We start from the raw sequence: 17,077 nt of genomic DNA, 5'->3' as shown, positions 1-17,077 counted from the left end.
CACGTAAGCCACGACGCTGGTACGAGCCGGACATTCCTGTGGCGAGCTATGAGCTATTTTAAAGTTTTTCTTCCTTTATCTGAAGCTGGATTTTCCGGCCACATTTAAATAAATCTTATTTACCTCGGACACAAATGCAGCAAGGTCAAAAGGTCAAACGTGCTCAGTAATAATGTGGTAAAAGACGTTATACTCACTTTCAACCAATTAATAAGACAAGCTAATCTTCTGCAAAATGCTGGGAATATTCTCAGGAAGCAGGAAGAAACCTGTTAACTCAGAGCAGTTTCCCGCCACTAACCGACTCTTACGTCATATCCTGCACCTGAATCTCGTCCGGCCTGTTTTTTTGTATTTTGACGCAAACAAAAAAAAACATTCCGATTCTTACAGATCAGTCACTTAAAAATCTGCCCTGCATATAAAAACATTGTGATATGTGAGAAAGGTGGAATGCAAACGGTGCCGTTGCATAAACTCTTTTAATTAAATTAACACAACATTTAAATGCAACAGTAAATTATCCAGAAGAGGCTCCATCATGTAGGCAGAGATGCCAATAAAGGTAAATTAAGGCATCACGTCTGCAGTAAGACAGTAAGATCACTGTTCTGTCAGTAAAACCGCAAATCTAAGATTTTGTAGGAAATATTGACACAAATCTTTATATAAGAACATTCATTTACTTTAAAGATCCTGAAGATTTGACCAATTTTACCAATCACGTTTACCAGCTCTCACGTTTGATAAATACTGAGATATAAGTCAGTTAATTTGCCACCTATGGAGAATAAGAAGTAGACTTTGGAATATTTAGGCACATTAAAAAATGGGGGGAAACAGGTTTGGTTAGGAAATCAGCTTCAAACTGTACGCAACTATTTTTAACCCAGCAATTTAAAATGATATCTTAAATTTAAAAGCAGTCTGTTGAGGAGGGAGAGGCAACAGGAGGCTCCTTCGGCTGCAGACCTCTGACCCACTGGCTCTCATCCTGGTTTTTACAGACTCTGGGGTCCGTTCCAATCTGGGTCGGGTGGGTACATGGTGCAGGCTTCATAAGAGGGCGGCTGGTCTTCATGGTACAGTGATGCTTGCTGGGGCAACCTTGACCGCTGTGACTGAACCGGGCCCCTGAATGCTTCCAGGCCGATGCCGGCTGAAGCTGGGGGGTGTTTCTCAGCAGGCCTCCTGAAGGCCGGGAGGACCACGATAGGAATTTTGACCTCTGGGTCTTTTGCACATTTGATATCCAGATAAACCTGCAAAAACATATAAAACATGTCAGATTGTCGCTCTCATGGTTCAACTCTTGGTTGCTTTTCATTCCTCCACAGAGCTAATGAGCTTTTGCTGACTGAGGATGGAAGCAGGAGCAAAAGGCTAGTTTTGGCCAACTGGATCTCAGTCTGTCCTCAGCCCAGTTCAGCTGGCAGTCCGGTCCTGTGTAGGTACTCTGATTACATGTTCATGTCAGGCGTTAAAGTCGCCTCATTTCTGTGTGTGAAGCGTGAAAAAGATGAAGCCTTGAAGGAGGCCAACCTCCAAACGCAGGAAATGCAACAACTGCAGTGTTTCTCAAGCACAGAAGGATGGATTTTACCTTCAGCCTGTACTCCAGCTTGATGATGGAGCAGTTTAAGATGGAGGAAGGTAGCTCCATGGGGAGGTTGATCACCTGGGTCACAGTCTCTTTCTTGGAGCGTTCAACAGCCTCAGCCTTCTCCTTCAGGATGTCATGAGTGTGGACCCTCCTCTTGCCCTGGGCAAAGAAGCTCTGCTTCTCATACAGAGTGAATTTTGGCCTCACCGACCGACCGGAGCGGTTGGTGATTTCAAGGGTGACCCGGACAGCTTCGCCTGCCAAACCGTGAAAATGCATTTCTTAGCAATAGAAAATCAAACAATTGAACGTTTCACGTACTGAGAATGAAAGACTTCACGTAAAGCTGCATTATGAAAAGAATCCTGAGCTCCTGTCACAGCAGAGTTAATGAGAAATTTAAAAAAAATCTCCCAAAAATAAAGTTCAACGCGGGTTCAGAATGCAAATCCAGAGGAAACACGAACATCTGCTGAGTGAACCGTTAGATTTGAGTGAATTTATGAATTTTACAGGTCCCTTCCCCCAAACCCATGAAAATCCAGGAAACCTTTAGCCTGGAGGATAGTCTTTATGGCAGAAACTGGGCAGGAGGTCCATCTGGGAGCTTGGAGCGTCTACAAAAAAGAGGCCCTCGTAAAGTCTGCTGGAAGCTGTGACACGTCCTGATGTCCATCATCACACATCAACACGCTGGTTTATGCAACAGTAGAAGTGATCCTTCAGGTATGAAACGACCGGTTTGACAGCATGAGCGAGGAATGCTGGAGGCTTGGGATTCCATTCCAACTGTGCCTCTGCACAACCAGCACCCTGTCGCAGCAGAGCGGACCAGACCAGAACTGTGTGCTGACTGGATGGACTCAGCACAACAGCACAACTGTCCTTGTGAGGGATTAAAAGGGCGTAATAATGAGAGAGGGCAGCTAAACTAAAGCACCAGGAGATATTTTTACCTTGCTTATATCCCATCCGGTCGGTGAAAACATCCATGGAGAGGTTTCCAGAGCTAAACGCTAAGGATTTGTCCTTGCAACCATGCTGAGGATCCTAAAAGACACCAAGGTTCATCAACGGTCACAGACAGCTACTCTGGACGATATTGGACGCTGACGGTCCTGATTCCTCACCATCAATCCTGGAATCTCCATGTATGGTTTGGAGACAAATGTAAAGTGAGTTTTGGCCTTTTTTGTCAGCTTCATCGACTGTTTTAGCTCCGCTTTCAGCTTGTGAATAACTTTTCCTATGGGGGCTGTAAAGGTCGAAGGGATTTTCCTGAGAAGAAGAGAAGACATAGGTAGAGGGCACTAAATAGTCGAGAGGAAAGAAGAAGAATACATACCTGTCAGGGATTTGGAATGAAAAGGGGAAAATGTGTCTTCCTTTGCCAACGACCTCGGTGCCTAGAGGAGAATCTGTGATTAGAAGGTGTTAGCATTGATTATAAATGCATATTATGGGATGCGTCGACACCAACCATCCTGTCTCGATTCTCTCAAGATGCAGTGCTTGATTTGGTAATATTTTTCATTCTGCCAGTAGACGTTGTGGTAATACTCCCCGTAGTGTTCACTCCAGCGCACCCGCGCTTCTCCCTGTCCTATGAAAATGAGAGACTGGATTCTAGTTTCCTTGGAAGCCTCCACCACGATCCTGCCGTTGATGGTGTCTCCGTTTGTGAAGGTGTTGCTGCTGTTGATGGCATCATATTCAATAGCGAAAGTTGTAATTGTCATCCTTCTCTGCCAGAGCTCACAGACGGGAATGAGCTCCGGTGAAACCAGGAAGCCTTCTCATCTCCGGTTCAACCAGTTCAGCGACCTGAGACACCTGATTAGAACTCGTCTCCAAATAAAAGGTCTACATACACAATTAAAATGTAAAGAGGCTCTTTTGGGACTTAAACCCCCCCGTGTGATTTTACGTTACGCCACTTGGTATTTAACAGTGATTAAGCTGTTTTATAATTATTGCTGATTCATGGAATGTATTTAGAAAGACAATAGAAAAATATTTGAGCTCAACCAATCTGAAACTCCATCTTCTACACCTTTTTTCCTCAGCACTGGACCGCCCCCCACCATAAAACTCACCACATCTGACTGAATAGAAGACATAAAATTCAAAGTGTTTCAATTCTTGTTTTTATTGAGATACAAAATCGTGAAAAACTGGATATGGCTTATTACCTTCACATTGTTCATAATGGTTTACATAAAGCTGACGATATAGTTTCAGACAATAGTTTTCTCACAGGACTCGACACCTCGGGACACTCAGGACAACTCTGTGAATGTCTGAGTGGACGAGCCAGAGCCCAGACTTGAACGTCTCTGGGATGAGATGTGCACCCATCGTTCCCATTTCACCTGACAGAGCTCATGAGAGGGTGCACCTGCCTAAAGAGGCTGCAGGAGCATCAACAAAGTACTAATGAGCTAAATACTGACGTACGTGTGATGTCTCCATTTTTAGTGTTTTTTGAGGAGAAAAGAAATGTGGAACCAGTAAAATGCTCTGAATACTTTCCAGGTGCTCTGTTTGCCTCAGATCCCCTGTAGATTAAACCCGGTACCATGAGATCCAACCATCATGCTGATTCTCTCCAGGTGAGTCTTCCTTGGTTTAAAAAAGTACAGTTCAGTCACAGAAATGAAGGTCAGCGTATAAAATAAACTCCAGTAAAATCAGTCCTATATAAGAGATTACACTCGGGGATAATATACTCCCGACAAAAAAGGAGTCAACTGTTCGGCTGGGATGTTTCTCGGAGTGAAAGAGGCCGAAAACCTGCAGACCAAAGAACACACTCGCGTCCACTGAAGCGTGTGCTCAGCACGGCACTTAACAAAATAGACCGAGAGGATCGAAGACGAAACCAATCAAAGCGTCTCAAATAAACTTCAGATGGTGAATGAGGTGAGGGTTCTCATCTTCTGGAGCAAACCTGAGGGTAGAAGCGTCAGTATACCAGTTCAGGCACGCTGCTGTGAAATCCTGGAAGACCTTGTTTGATCCAAGTTTAGTGAGTTGAGGGCAAAACTACCAGAATCACATGTAAACATGTGTTGTCCTGAGAATGTGGTGCCATTAAAAAAGAATTCTCTCCAGAGATACTCATCTTAAGTGCATTCAACCCCCCACCACTAACAAGATCCAGTCAGACCACCTGCTTCAAATCCATTATTCCATCCCATCAGAACATCAGAACACGCGACCACACGATGCTTAATCTCTCCGCCTAACTGTCTTCTCCCGTTCCTGTTGCTTATAAACTGCTGACGGCTTCGATGCATCTGATTATTGACGTTCGGTACCAAAGCCTGTCATAGGCGGGTACAAATTATATGCTCCGTAGGGAGGCGGGGGGTCAAAAGGATTGAGTGCTGCGGGAGGTGGCTGTGGCGGGCCTGGGTTCGCAAATCCGAAGGCAGCAGCGGCACCGGCGCCGGCGCCGGCGGGGTAAGGTGCTGCAGTTTCAGGGTAAGGTGGAGCTGCAGGAACCTGAGGTGACCGCAGGATGGCGATGGGAAACTTGATCTCTGGGTCAGAAGCATATTTGACATCCAGGTACACCTATAGAAACATGGCACCGAGTTTCTCCTGATGGATTTTTAACAGATCACAGTTCTTTGCTCACAAAACAGAAATGTATCTTTTATTTTTATTTGCTTCTTACCCTCAGTCTGTGCTCCGCTGTGATGATGCCACAGCCGGAGATGGAGGGCTCTATGTCCTGGGGAATGGTGATGACTCTCGTTACCTTTTGGTGAGCTGAAGGGGGGATGGGCTCTCCTACTTCTTTTAGGAGGTCTTTTGTATGAACTCTTCTCCTGCCTTTTGCAAAGAAGCAGTGTTTGCGGTACAGGCAGAACTTGGGCTTGATCTCTCGCGAGGAGTTGTTCTGAATGCAGGCCAGGACCCTTAATGCCTCTCCTGCGTAGAGACATCCCAACTGTTGGTCCTCCAACCTCATGCTAATGCGAGACTAGAAGGGCAAATGCGAGTGTGAAAGCCCCACCTTGAAAGAAACCCGTTTTCTCTAGACTCACATCCATAGACACGGATCCCGAGTTAAAAAGCTTCATCTTCTTATCCTTGGACTCGTGCTGCGGCTCCTGAAAGAAGCCCAGGAAAAGCAAATTCAATGAAAATGAGAGTTCAAAACATGTCTAGAACAATCTGTGTGCTGAACGTGGACATTTTCCATTGAGGAATAGCTCGAATATGTGGTTCCACACCTACCCCCAGCTCGGGATCTTGGCTCCAGTCTACTCTTGGCACAAAGGTGAGCTCTGTTGTATCTTTTTTGTCAATTCTCAATGACCTGCTTAAACGGGCTTCCAGGGAGTATGCAATCTTCCCATCAGCCCCTTTGAAGGAGGGTGGCATTTTCCTAAAACATGAGCGCAGAAGGATCAAGATTCCTCCGTGGAAGCTTTGCGGATACACATTTTTATAGTATAAAACCTTCAACTGTTCAATTGCAGTTGTAGTTTTCAGAATATACAACACTTTTTTTTAGTATGTGTTTGAATAAAGAATATTTACTTACTTGAAAGGGATTTGAAATGTGAAGGGGTAAACATGGCAACCGGGGGCAACAACACTGCTGTCTAAAACGCACAAGAATTTGCAATTGTGCATTAACCTACAAATTTACAAGTTCCAGTGCACAAAGGCTTCGTTCTCAGCAGAGAGAAATATGGGAACAACGTGTACACTTACAATATTCTCCTCTCTCTGTTGTAATTAATGTTTCAGTGTCATCTTCTGTGGGGCAAAATATATAAGCATAAAAAATTTATAGCAGTATGGAAAATAGAATTCATTTCAGGTTAATTCCACACAGCACGAATCTTGAAGACTGGTCAAAACTGAACATGAGAGCGATCCTTTTACATTAGTTTTAATGAAACTGCATCCTGTTTTTAGGCTTTTTGATTACTCACGGTATAAATTTCAGTGATTATCATGGGTGAAGTTTCATCCCCAATGTGAGCTGGTTTAATATTCTAGCTGTGTTATTGACTCAAGCAAATTAGAAATCTAAAAACACATCCAAGACTGCAATTTTCAGTCCACATTAATCAGAAAGTTGACTTCTGGTAATGTGTTGGACAACATTAATGACAAATATAAATAAACAGAAAACTATAAAACTATATTTGTGTTGTTTTTTTTAAACACATTGTCTTTTAAAAGTAGGAGTTAAAGTGACGAAAAAATCCTCACAGCAGAGGCGTTTCAATCACTTTTGTCACAAATAGGCTTCCATACTTCCACACTGATTGATGTATGAGTTTCTAAAATACGTTTTCTGACTCGTTACCGCATGTTTTCCCGAGTTAAACATATGAACAAAACGTTTATTCACTCACCTGTCGGAGTCTTATCGTGAATAAAGTAATGCTTAATTATGAAGTACTTTTCCTTGGAGTGGTAGGTGGCAGTCGTGTTCCCGTGTCGCTCGGTCCACATAACTCTCGCTTTCCCCTTGAATTTGACGGACAGAGAGTTGATCTGACAGTCTTTAACAACCTCCAGCGTCACCTGGCCCGAAACCGTGTCCCCGTTGGTAAAAGTGTTGGCCTCATTTATTGGGTTGTAGCTGACTTTTAGGCTTTTCACGGTGGACAGCATGATGGAGAATACCACCAACTCCCGAAGACAAGTTGGTAAACACGAGTGCCCCACCCCATGCGGTGGGCGTGGCCAGGCCTGAGCGGGGGGCGGGGCGTGTTGCAAATGTTTGTTGTTGTTGTTTATTCTGTTGGCTAGCGAGTGGCTCGTTTATTTTACCGGATAATTAATTTATTAATTTAGTCCTAATTCAGAATTTATGTTTCAAATGCATCAAGTAGCTTCAAGTGAATTTATTTTAAGCTTTTTATTGTTTTTGAAAACTTCCTCAAGTTCTTCAGAAGGTGGCAGAATGACTAATTTCATAGTCATAGTCATTAATGTCCCTCGCATACGAATCTGCTTTAGAACAAGAACTCACCTTGAGTTTGTACCTGGACTCTAAGATCGTGTCGTTTAAGATCGACGGAATGGTGATGGGAGGGAGAGTGATGAGCTTGGTGACCGTCTGGTCTGGAGAAGACGGATGGGCTTTGTTACAATAATGTTGACAGTTGCCCTCTATTTGTAAAATTAAGTGATCTTTGGCACGATGCTTTGTTAAAAATGGAATCCTCCACCACCATTACGTCAACAAAGCTCTGTTTATAGTCTGCAAAAGTAGCAAAAGATACAAATATTGTCTCTGTTAGACAGTAAAAGCCATGTAACAGACAATTATCTTCAAACAACACATGATGTAAAAACACCCCTTCAACAGACAAACCTAATGATCTCAAACTTTTGTCCACGTCTTTCTGAAGCTTAAGTCCAAGACGCGCAAACTTTAAAAATACATTTTTAAGCACCTTTGACCAAGAGTATGAAAGTGGATCAGCAGTACATACCAGCTACTCTTCATTTAATTAAGCGTAATGAGATGGAGGCTGAAATATGACCACAACGATCCTTTGGTGAAGGAGTCAGGAAAGGAATTATGGGAAATTGCCTCTAAAATGCTGGACATTGGAGACGTGTTGTGTCATTGTAATGATAAAATAGTGAATATTAAAGGGATGATACAATGGAGGATGAAGGACAAAAGCATTCATCAGTGACGGTATCTCTGCGTACCTTATTACCACCGGTGAAGTGAGGACAAATATGTGATAGGATCTGGGACGTCTAAAACATTTCCAGATATTTCTCATCTCTGAACAATCTGAAACATCTGAAAGCTCTAAACACAACAGCAACAAAAACAGCAACAACATCATGATGAGTTAGTTCCCTGGAAACTGGATGGTTTAAACAGGCTTCAGTGTTTACGTTAGTCATATTAGTCACATTCAAGAGATCTGAAGGTTTTCACTATTTTTATGAGGCTTGTTGACCTTTGCACTTGTGAAGGAACGAGGTCATGGAAACATCGTCGTCATCACGTGGCTTGACGGAATCTTTACGACGTCTTATCGTCATCTATTCTCACTGTGAACATGGATTGTTGCCTCTGTTATCTTTCACCCTGTAGGTCAGAGGCATATATATATCTATATCTATATCTATAGATATAGATATAGATATATATCTATATCTATATCTAGATATAGATATAGATATAGATATCTATAGATATCTATATCTATATCTATAGATATAGATATATATAAAAGAATATGCAAAAAATTTAATAACCTTCTGTAGTCGGCGAGTGGAGAGACTATTGTACTGTGTCGGCCTCCCCTGTTCTTATCTATAGGGTTCCAGAAGAAAAAGGACTTCAGGCTTAGATAGACAGTATTTACACACACACCAATTAGTGGCGCATGGCAGTGATTTTCTGTGCCCAGGGAGCGATGGGGATTGGTGCCTGAGCCAAAAAGCAATAAATACCTGATTATAGCAGGTTGCGTCACAGTTGGATTTCATTAAATTAACTCATCTACTGGCAGGATGATAAACTGTGCCATCCTGAAATACTTCTCTTCGTCTTGTTATGTTTTTTACATGCCCTCTGTCACACAGGCGCCACCGTATGTCTGTGCACACAGATGTCTCGTTAATAATCATGACAGCACTTTAGATAAACTATCAAATAAATCTCTATCAGACTAAATGACTGTATTTCTGAATCACTGTATGCTAAAGTGGAGAGCATGCATCCAAAGGCATACTCTTTAACATTTAATAGACTTGCACATGAATTTATGCAAGTCATACATATTTTAACAGCATTTGGGCATTTTATGCTTAATGAGGAGCAAATTAGATTCCTCTACAACCACATTCCCAATTATTACCTGGAAATTCCTGGAATTTAAAATGTAGTTTTGCAGAGTGACAAATTGTAGCTGTTGAACGTGAGTTATAGTAACAAATAGTTCATGTTAAAATCTGCTCATTCTTTCCTAAAAGACAACAGTGTCCTCCCTCTGCTGGGCACTTACATGCAGAGGACATGTGAAGGTTCATTAATGGTTCCAAAACAGCCCAGATTCTTTAAATGATGGTTTAAATGTTAACCAATGTATTACACTTAAACCTTTGCTCTAACAAAAGATGAAAATGAGTCATGGAAATGGAATATTGATGCAACTCTTTTTTTAATCTACATTGATTATTGCAGTTGCTATAATTTAGAGCAGAGGTAGGAACATTTAGAATGTTATAAATGCCTGTTAATGCAAGTTATTGGTGATTATTCAGGCCAGTTGCAATGGTAGCATACTTGTCACTTTTGAATCTATTGCTCATACTGGCTTAGTGTGGCCCAACTGTGTCACTATTAGAGCAAAGCATAATTACATTAGAAACTCACTATCAGCGCCCGCGTGTGTGTGCGCGCGCACGTGTATCGGCTCAGTCGGACTACCTTTAATATAAAAACAGTATTGTTGCCCCCTAGAGGCACATGGTAATACTGCATTATGTATATATATATAGCAAGACAGTTAAACTGTGAGAATAATGTTTCATATCTTTGGGCTGGCAAACTGCTCGTACAACAAACATGAACATTTAAACATTTATTGAAACACAGACTATAAAAGAAGCTGCCTCAGTTGACCAGAACCAACATTTAAATCAAATACCGTAAATTTTAACAAAGGCCTGCGAGGACCAGTTAAATGCAGGGACATTAAAAAGATGAACGCACCGGCTGGCAGCAGGAAATGAGGATGGACGTGTGATATGCACTTAATGAGGCTTAAAAGTGCTCGCACACTCTTGAGGAGTGTAGAAAGTGATCTAGTTCATTCCATTAAATTGAATTAATTTAGCTGAGCATTTAGTATTTTGGATGGCAGCCGCTTATTTTCACTGCCATTCAGCACATTTACACATACTGAACACAAACAGATGAATTTATTTCTTTTTTTAAAGAAAAAACTGAGATGAAAAAAGATATTGGGCATTATGTTTATAATGTCTCAATACATGTGTGGATATGACTTATTCGGCACTTATGCAAAATGATAAATATTTCGGATACAACCTGAATGGTAGCGATTAGTGTAAACAGTGTAAACATATATGTAGCATACCTACATGTACTTTGAGAATAAGTAACATATCTTCAAATTTACATTTAAACATATAAAATATATGAGATATACCTGCTATTAAGCAGCACATAAAACACATAAAACACAAATAAATCAGGTGAATATTTGTATATTATATAACCTGATTAGATAAGATGTCTTGTTTTTTTAAAAAAAGGCCGTCTCAACCACAGAGAACATTAACTTTGGTGTGTTTAGCTTTAACCTGAGATTAAAGTGATGCTAAAACTTTAAGAAATAAAGTCTCTCTGAAGAACAGGCCCACTGTGCACTTAATGGGGAAACATTCAATGTTAGTATTATTTGCGCCGATGGGATGTTCTCTGACACTCACAAACTCAGTGCTGGGGGGTTGTGGGCCGAGGTGTTGCAGAGGATGATGGGGAACATCACCGTGACGTCAGGGGAAGCCGAAACACCCAGGCTCACCTGAAAGAGGACGCAAAACATTAAAAAAGGCTTCGACATTATGTTCAAGCTGTATCAAGACGTGAGAAAAATGCTTGAAATAATCAGGTTTAAGTCAACATTATGTTTCCGGGACATTATAGCGCCCCCTGTCTGTTTCACCGACCTCCAGGACGTACTGCACTTCCAAGATGCTGCAGTTAGCGATGGAGTACGGCGCCGAGGGGGGGATGGTCAGCATCAGCTCGGTGTGCACCTCAGATGTGTGAGGACTGACGGGATGTCCGGCCATAGAGGCCATGGTTTGGGAAATTAATCTCTTGTTGACCTTGTTGTGCATGAAGAAATTCTGTTTCTGCAGCAGCTTCCCCTTCGGGGTCGCCGTTCGAGATGACGAATTACCCAATTCGCAAACTATTTTTACAGTTTCTCCTACAGGAAGAAGAGACGTGGTGATTATTTTTTTTGTTCTTTTCTGCTAAACAAACATGGAGGGGGGTGAATGGAAGGATGGGTGGAAGGAACACCTGGGGCAAATACTTTTTTCTCTGTAGTGGCAGTCAAGGTGATGGGTCCTGAGGCACACCACAGGCAGCACAGAGTCGTGCTGTTGGTTCCTGAGAGAGGAGACTGCAGACAAAATGGAACAGTTTATTAAAACAATAACATTTAGGAATTACCCCGCAAATAAAAGCGATATTTCCTTGAGGGAAGATCAAAGAGATTAAAGAGTCAAGGATCACGTACCCACAGCTCTGGCTGGTTGAGATTCAGGCGGTTCATAAACATCAACTCAGTCACAAAGCTCTTGGACAAATGCCAGGGCCGGTAGATGGTCACTGTCAAGGTGTAGGTGATGATTCCATGGACCCCACGGAAGGTAGACGGGAAGTCTCTGAAGTGGGATTTTAAAATCCACAAAACTCCAGTTCAAGAGCGCTTGACCACAATAAACATGTGAATTACAGAAACATTGTGGTATTGTCGCCATCTTTGGATGCAATGTGACCATATGCTATCATGAACACATTTAAACCCTCATGCAACTTCATGGATTAGCAATTACACGCACGTGCATGCGCTATTCCAACTTCGTAGGTGACGGGAGCTCCCCCTAGTGGATGCATCACCAAACAACCGCGTCAAATTAAAGTACACGCTGAAGCTCGAAGGAGGCAATAGTTTTATTGGTTCTCATTCAGTTTAAAGGAGACAAAAATAAGTCAAAGCTTTGAAAATGTTCCTGTCAGTTAGCAGCAGAGTCAGACTGAAGCACGCAACTGTTGATGAACGCTCATTTCAGACACAATAGAGGACAGATGTTTAATTGAGGGTCCTAAAGATCCAATGCACTGTCATGCAAAACACTACCAACACTCTACAACATAGAACAACCAGGCTTGCGCGACAAACAACACACACGACCAAAGGAGCATGCTCGTACACACCCTTGCGGGATCTGAAGTGTGAACGGATAGACATGCGTGCCACGCTGAAGTCTGAGTCCTCCATCTGCTGCTGCAGGAGGAAGCAGATCAAACATTTCCCCATCAAAAGTTTAAGGCGCAACTCTGCTGCACACGGCTGTGGAGTTTGCATACCGCCGCAGTCTTGCAGGATGGAGGATTTAATGCGGAAGTAGTCCAGTTTGGCCGAATAATGTCTACTCCTGCGCTTTTTGCCCCCAGAGCTGCTGCTCCAGTGGACATGCGCCATTCCTCGGAATTCCATGCCAATTGTGCTGATTTTGATCTCCTTTTTGAGTTCAAAGGAGATGTTTCCTGTGACTCTGTCGCCACTGAAGAAGGTCCGGCTCTCATTATACACGTCATAATTGATGTTAAAGTTCGTTATCGCCTGTTGGAACATTATCTTGAGTTGATCTGATGCTACGAGGTTTTGAAATAGTTGACTTGCGACCAAACAACAACAGAGCAAAGATTTCGCGCTGACATTCCCAACAGACTGCGCATGCGCGGGCCCATCCCATGTTGTGGGCGTGGTCAGATGGGCAGAGGCCCTCGTTATTTACGGTTAGTGACTTTATTTATGCGCATTAAATACTTTAACTTCATAATTTCATTTACTTTTCTGTTGTATAGGTTTGTTTTCTGAAGTTTTCGTCAGTAGAAAATTCCTTATCCACTTGGAAATATTTCAAACTAATATGATAAAAGCTAAACTCTTGCGCCGCCAGGGACTAAAGTTCATATTTTCTTTCTTTTTTGTCCATTTTTCCCCCTTCATGATGACAGTGTTATATTATCTCTTTATTTTTGGAGGAAATAAATCTGATATATTTAAGATAATTGTTTCTGGGCTTATTTTGAGAGGATACCCATTTTTGGAAAGTTATATGATTGAAGGCCTTATGGGCAATAACGTAGGAAACTCAGCAATAAATCTATACAATCACATAAAGAGCAATGATAAATAACTTGCGGAGAAACATTTTTAATCACATTATAGTACAATTCACAAGGCTGGATATATTTTTGTATGGTTTAAAGTTCCAAAGATACTCTGCAGCTGTTCTTACTGGCCAGAAATACTGACGAGGGGAAAAAACACTTTAGTTATTGCATACAACATGTGGATGGCCAAAAGATGGTATTGTGAGCTATTTTTAACCTCTCACCCAAGCTCTGATGCCTCTATATTCTGCACTTAATTAAACCAATGACTAAAAATAAAATGATGGCTCAACAGATGTAGGTGATATAAATGACAGCTAAGGGATAAACAAATGGGAAAAGGTTCAAGCTCAATTTAATGATTAAAGAAGAGGCCAAAATGTCAGCCATGCAATTTATTGCTTACTTCAATCAGTGGTTAAAAGGTGGTCATTGCTATTTCTTCATAGTAACATGGTTATTTTAAGGCTTCCAGCTCATGGCAGACAGAAAACACTGAAACAATCATGTGATCAGCATATGAATCGTTTAATTTATTTAAATTCATTATCCTGGTTCATTTAGCGTGCCGGGGTTCCGTTTTTGGAAGTAAACATTTATATAAGGTGAAAAAGGAAAAAACATTTGAGTCTACTGTTATTAATTGACAGAACATCTTGTCCAGCATCGTTTATTCAGCCAATTAAGACAACCAGCCATTAAAATACATTTGCCAGCATTTTATTACTGAGGATTTAAAAAAAAGAAATAAAAGTTGTTTTTCTGACTGAAGTCTTTCAACTGACACTGTTTTCGTTTAGCCAGTAGATGGCACAAAACACTTGATTCTGTGGGTTATACCTTAATGTATGGCGTAAAAAACAGGCCCAAGTCTCAGTAATAAAAAAGGCATAAACCCAGATGCTGCAGTTCTTCCAGATGTAAATGAGTTATCTCACAACCTCTTCTAGAACAGGCTGCAGTCCTCTTTAAACAGGAAGATTTTGATGCTGTAATGTGAAATTAAATAAGCATTTGGTGGATTAATGGCACACAAGGCAGCTGTAAAACACTTATAATGACACATTTAAACTGGCAGCACGGAGCTACATAAAACCTGCCAGAACAAGTTTACGTGCCTGCGTATAATTTAATATATGTTACCTTGCTGTGTTTGTGGGGCTGCCTGCAGATTTTCCTCAGTGGGAAAATTCCCTTTTGTGCTATTTTTGACGTATTAGAGTAAATCAGAAGAAACTAATTGCCTCTAACTATATCTATATCGTAGTTTTAACCCCTCATAGGCTCCTGAATACACCGATTTTCAAGGTGTTTTTGAGCTAACAGGGACGTGAGTGCACATGCCAACATTCCCAGAGATGCAGCTGCCATTTTTATAGCCACCACGTCTCATGCTGGTTGGTTCACAAGAACAACATAGATTCATTCTTTTGTATCGTGTTGGATTTTAGGTCAAATAAAGAAACGTCCCCATAATGTGAATTTTCATCCTTCTTAATTGCACCAAATGTAGGAACTGATGTGTGGGGCACAACTCTTTATTGTGGAATGCGAATGATTATTTAAAATTACTCATCATATGACCTGGGAAAAGCCCAGTTAGGAAAGGAAAAATAGACATTTCAGCGGGACAGATCTTAATCCAATGTGAAGTAAAAGAACCCAAAGGATAAGCTGGGTTATTGATCTGCAGTTGCTACGCACCGCCTCTCTCCTCCACTTAATCCACAGGGTCAACTCTAATGACATTGAGGAGCTCCTCTGGCAGTCAGCACTGCTGCAATTTGCAATTTAGATGGTAGAGAAGAAGAAGTGGAGGCGAGGAGGGGGTTCATGAGAGTGAGGGGGGAGAGAGGAGAGGGGAAATGAGAGAGGAAGAGGATGGCTGGAACAAGCGACAGGAACGAAGTGACGACGGATTAAAGGAAATGAGTAATGAGGATCTTCCACAGGTTAAGTTTTGGGAAGAGGGACAGCTCAAATATAAACAGAGCCGATTCATTAATGCAGGTGAAATGGTTGTAAGGTGAAATAAACGGAAAAGATCATTAAAACCACCTGAATTACTGACTTCATTTATATAAATGTTACTCTGCTAGTATTTTTTTTCTTAGCAACCCACTGTGCCACATATTCACATGTGACACTTTTATCAGAAACAGTGTTTCCTCTGTTGCTTGGCAACCTCATGTTGTATATAAAACCATCAGTATGCTCTTGTATCTAACCCTTGTGCATGTTAGACGGCAAATCCAGAGTAACTGTTATCTGTGTCCAGTCCTGGGCTCGTCAACCACAAACATCCTGGAATACACAGCGATTTCCATGCCCAGACGACTGGGGGGAAATGTACTCCCAGTATTTAAAACCTAAATTAATGACAGGCTTTGTGTCTTCTCTTTAATATTCAAGTCTCGGTAATAAAGAGCAGACAGGGCTGACTGCCGTGTGTTGTGTGTTGTGCCTTTTTTACACCCCCCTGAAGAATTCCTGTGGCAAAACAGGAAGGCGTACAGAGGGAACAGTTGGCAACGCTAATCTCGCGCTGATCCACTGATAGCTTTCTTCTTCACAAACAATGGCCGTTGGGCCTGAGGAGGCTTTGGAAGAGTGCTGAATAGACCCGACCGGACCCTCCGTGCACCGAACAGCTCCCCCATTTTCAGGTCGGGCCAGGAAATGCTGAAATTTGATATCCCCACATGGCTCAATCATTGTCATCATTTACTGTGGTAAAAATACCCAAAATATGGAATAAGATAGTGAGTTACAGATGATTTCATTTATAGCCAATTAGAGCTGCCTCCTTCATTCCCATTAATACGCCGCAGGACAGCACATTTTCCATCATAAAATGTGTCGAAATATCAACTTACACCTACATTTGCTGCTCTTTCCTTTATCATCTTTGTCTGTCGAGGCGCAGATCAATTCAAAATATCCAGATTACGTAATGCAGAGGAAGGGAAGTGCTTGTCAAGTCATAAAGTGCACAATCAGTCCTTTAAATTATTTGGGAGTAGAAGCTTTGCAGCGAGTCAGCTGTCATTTGTCATTTTCCTCGCCTCGGTGACGCCTGACTCGCGCCTGCTCGACTAAAAATGCCAAATGCGGTTGACTAATAACAACACTGATGGAGAAAAATGTGCCAACGACGTCACAGATCATGTGACATCATCACAATCGCCAAATCTTGATTAGGTATTCATCAGTTTCATCAATTAATCGGGAAAATCTGTGGAATACAAAGAAATTTAGAGGGCATCCACCAAATTTTAGATGGGTCTGTTTTTATTTCTCTTCCTAATCTGCTTTTTCCAGATTGATGCAGCTCAGAAAACAGCAGCATTATGGGAAATTCATATTACCAAAATGCTCTTGACCTGAACTTGTTTCCTTACATTCCTAGATTTTAATAAATACTAAGCAAAAAATACACTTGAAATAGATTGCATTGCTCCATATTTTCTCCGACGCTACACAATCAACCGCTTGTTCCGTCTCTCCTGCTAATTTAGTCT

General features: G+C 41.7%; 3 protein-coding genes and 1 long non-coding RNA gene across 6 annotated transcripts; 1 reads left to right on the top strand and 3 right to left on the bottom strand.

Annotated features, from left to right (window-relative positions):
* Positions 1 to 463: 463 nt before the first annotated feature.
* LOC101071535 (arrestin domain-containing protein 3-like) lies at positions 464 to 3,397 on the bottom strand. Its single transcript, XM_003975128.3, has 6 exons — positions 3,084 to 3,397; positions 2,949 to 3,009; positions 2,734 to 2,881; positions 2,560 to 2,653; positions 1,604 to 1,860; positions 464 to 1,262 (listed from the first exon to the last, which is right to left on the bottom strand). The coding sequence occupies exons 1-6, from the start codon at positions 3,340 to 3,342 to the stop codon at positions 1,002 to 1,004; spliced, it is 1,080 nt and encodes a 359-aa protein (XP_003975177.2). The 5' UTR covers positions 3,343 to 3,397; the 3' UTR covers positions 464 to 1,001.
* LOC105418044 (uncharacterized) lies at positions 2,639 to 4,362 on the top strand. Its single transcript, XR_965450.2, has 3 exons — positions 2,639 to 2,778; positions 3,356 to 3,464; positions 3,670 to 4,362. It is a non-coding gene; the product is annotated as an uncharacterized lncRNA (long non-coding RNA).
* Positions 3,737 to 7,306, bottom strand: LOC101071762 (arrestin domain-containing protein 3-like). 2 transcript variants are annotated; one of them, XM_003975129.3, is made up of 7 exons: positions 6,988 to 7,305; positions 6,335 to 6,379; positions 6,162 to 6,222; positions 5,852 to 6,002; positions 5,628 to 5,724; positions 5,286 to 5,542; positions 3,737 to 5,182 (listed from the first exon to the last, which is right to left on the bottom strand). In XM_003975129.3, the coding sequence occupies exons 1-7, from the start codon at positions 7,247 to 7,249 to the stop codon at positions 4,907 to 4,909; spliced, it is 1,149 nt and encodes a 382-aa protein (XP_003975178.1). In that variant the 5' UTR covers positions 7,250 to 7,305; the 3' UTR covers positions 3,737 to 4,906. The 2 variants fall into 2 exon arrangements, with proteins under 2 accessions (XP_003975178.1, XP_011614152.1); XM_011615850.2 differs by having other exon boundaries at positions 5,095 to 5,209; positions 6,988 to 7,306.
* Positions 7,307 to 10,531: 3,225 nt separating this feature from the next.
* LOC101071984 (arrestin domain-containing protein 3-like) lies at positions 10,532 to 13,321 on the bottom strand. 2 transcript variants are annotated; one of them, XM_011615853.2, is made up of 6 exons: positions 12,744 to 13,321; positions 12,591 to 12,657; positions 11,890 to 12,037; positions 11,670 to 11,772; positions 11,309 to 11,574; positions 10,532 to 11,163 (listed from the first exon to the last, which is right to left on the bottom strand). In XM_011615853.2, exons 1-6 carry the CDS (start codon positions 13,009 to 13,011, stop codon positions 11,065 to 11,067), a joined length of 951 nt encoding a protein of 316 aa, XP_011614155.1. In that variant the 5' UTR covers positions 13,012 to 13,321; the 3' UTR covers positions 10,532 to 11,064. The 2 variants fall into 2 exon arrangements, with proteins under 2 accessions (XP_011614155.1, XP_011614153.1); XM_011615851.2 differs by having other exon boundaries at positions 12,591 to 12,660; positions 12,744 to 13,152.
* Positions 13,322 to 17,077: the final 3,756 nt, after the last annotated feature.

This window comes from Takifugu rubripes, chromosome 21 (genome assembly GCF_901000725.2).
Source record: "Takifugu rubripes chromosome 21, fTakRub1.2, whole genome shotgun sequence".
In the NCBI taxonomy this organism is placed as follows: Eukaryota; Metazoa; Chordata; class Actinopteri; order Tetraodontiformes; family Tetraodontidae; genus Takifugu; species Takifugu rubripes.
This window is presented reverse-complemented; position numbering and strand designations above follow the sequence as displayed.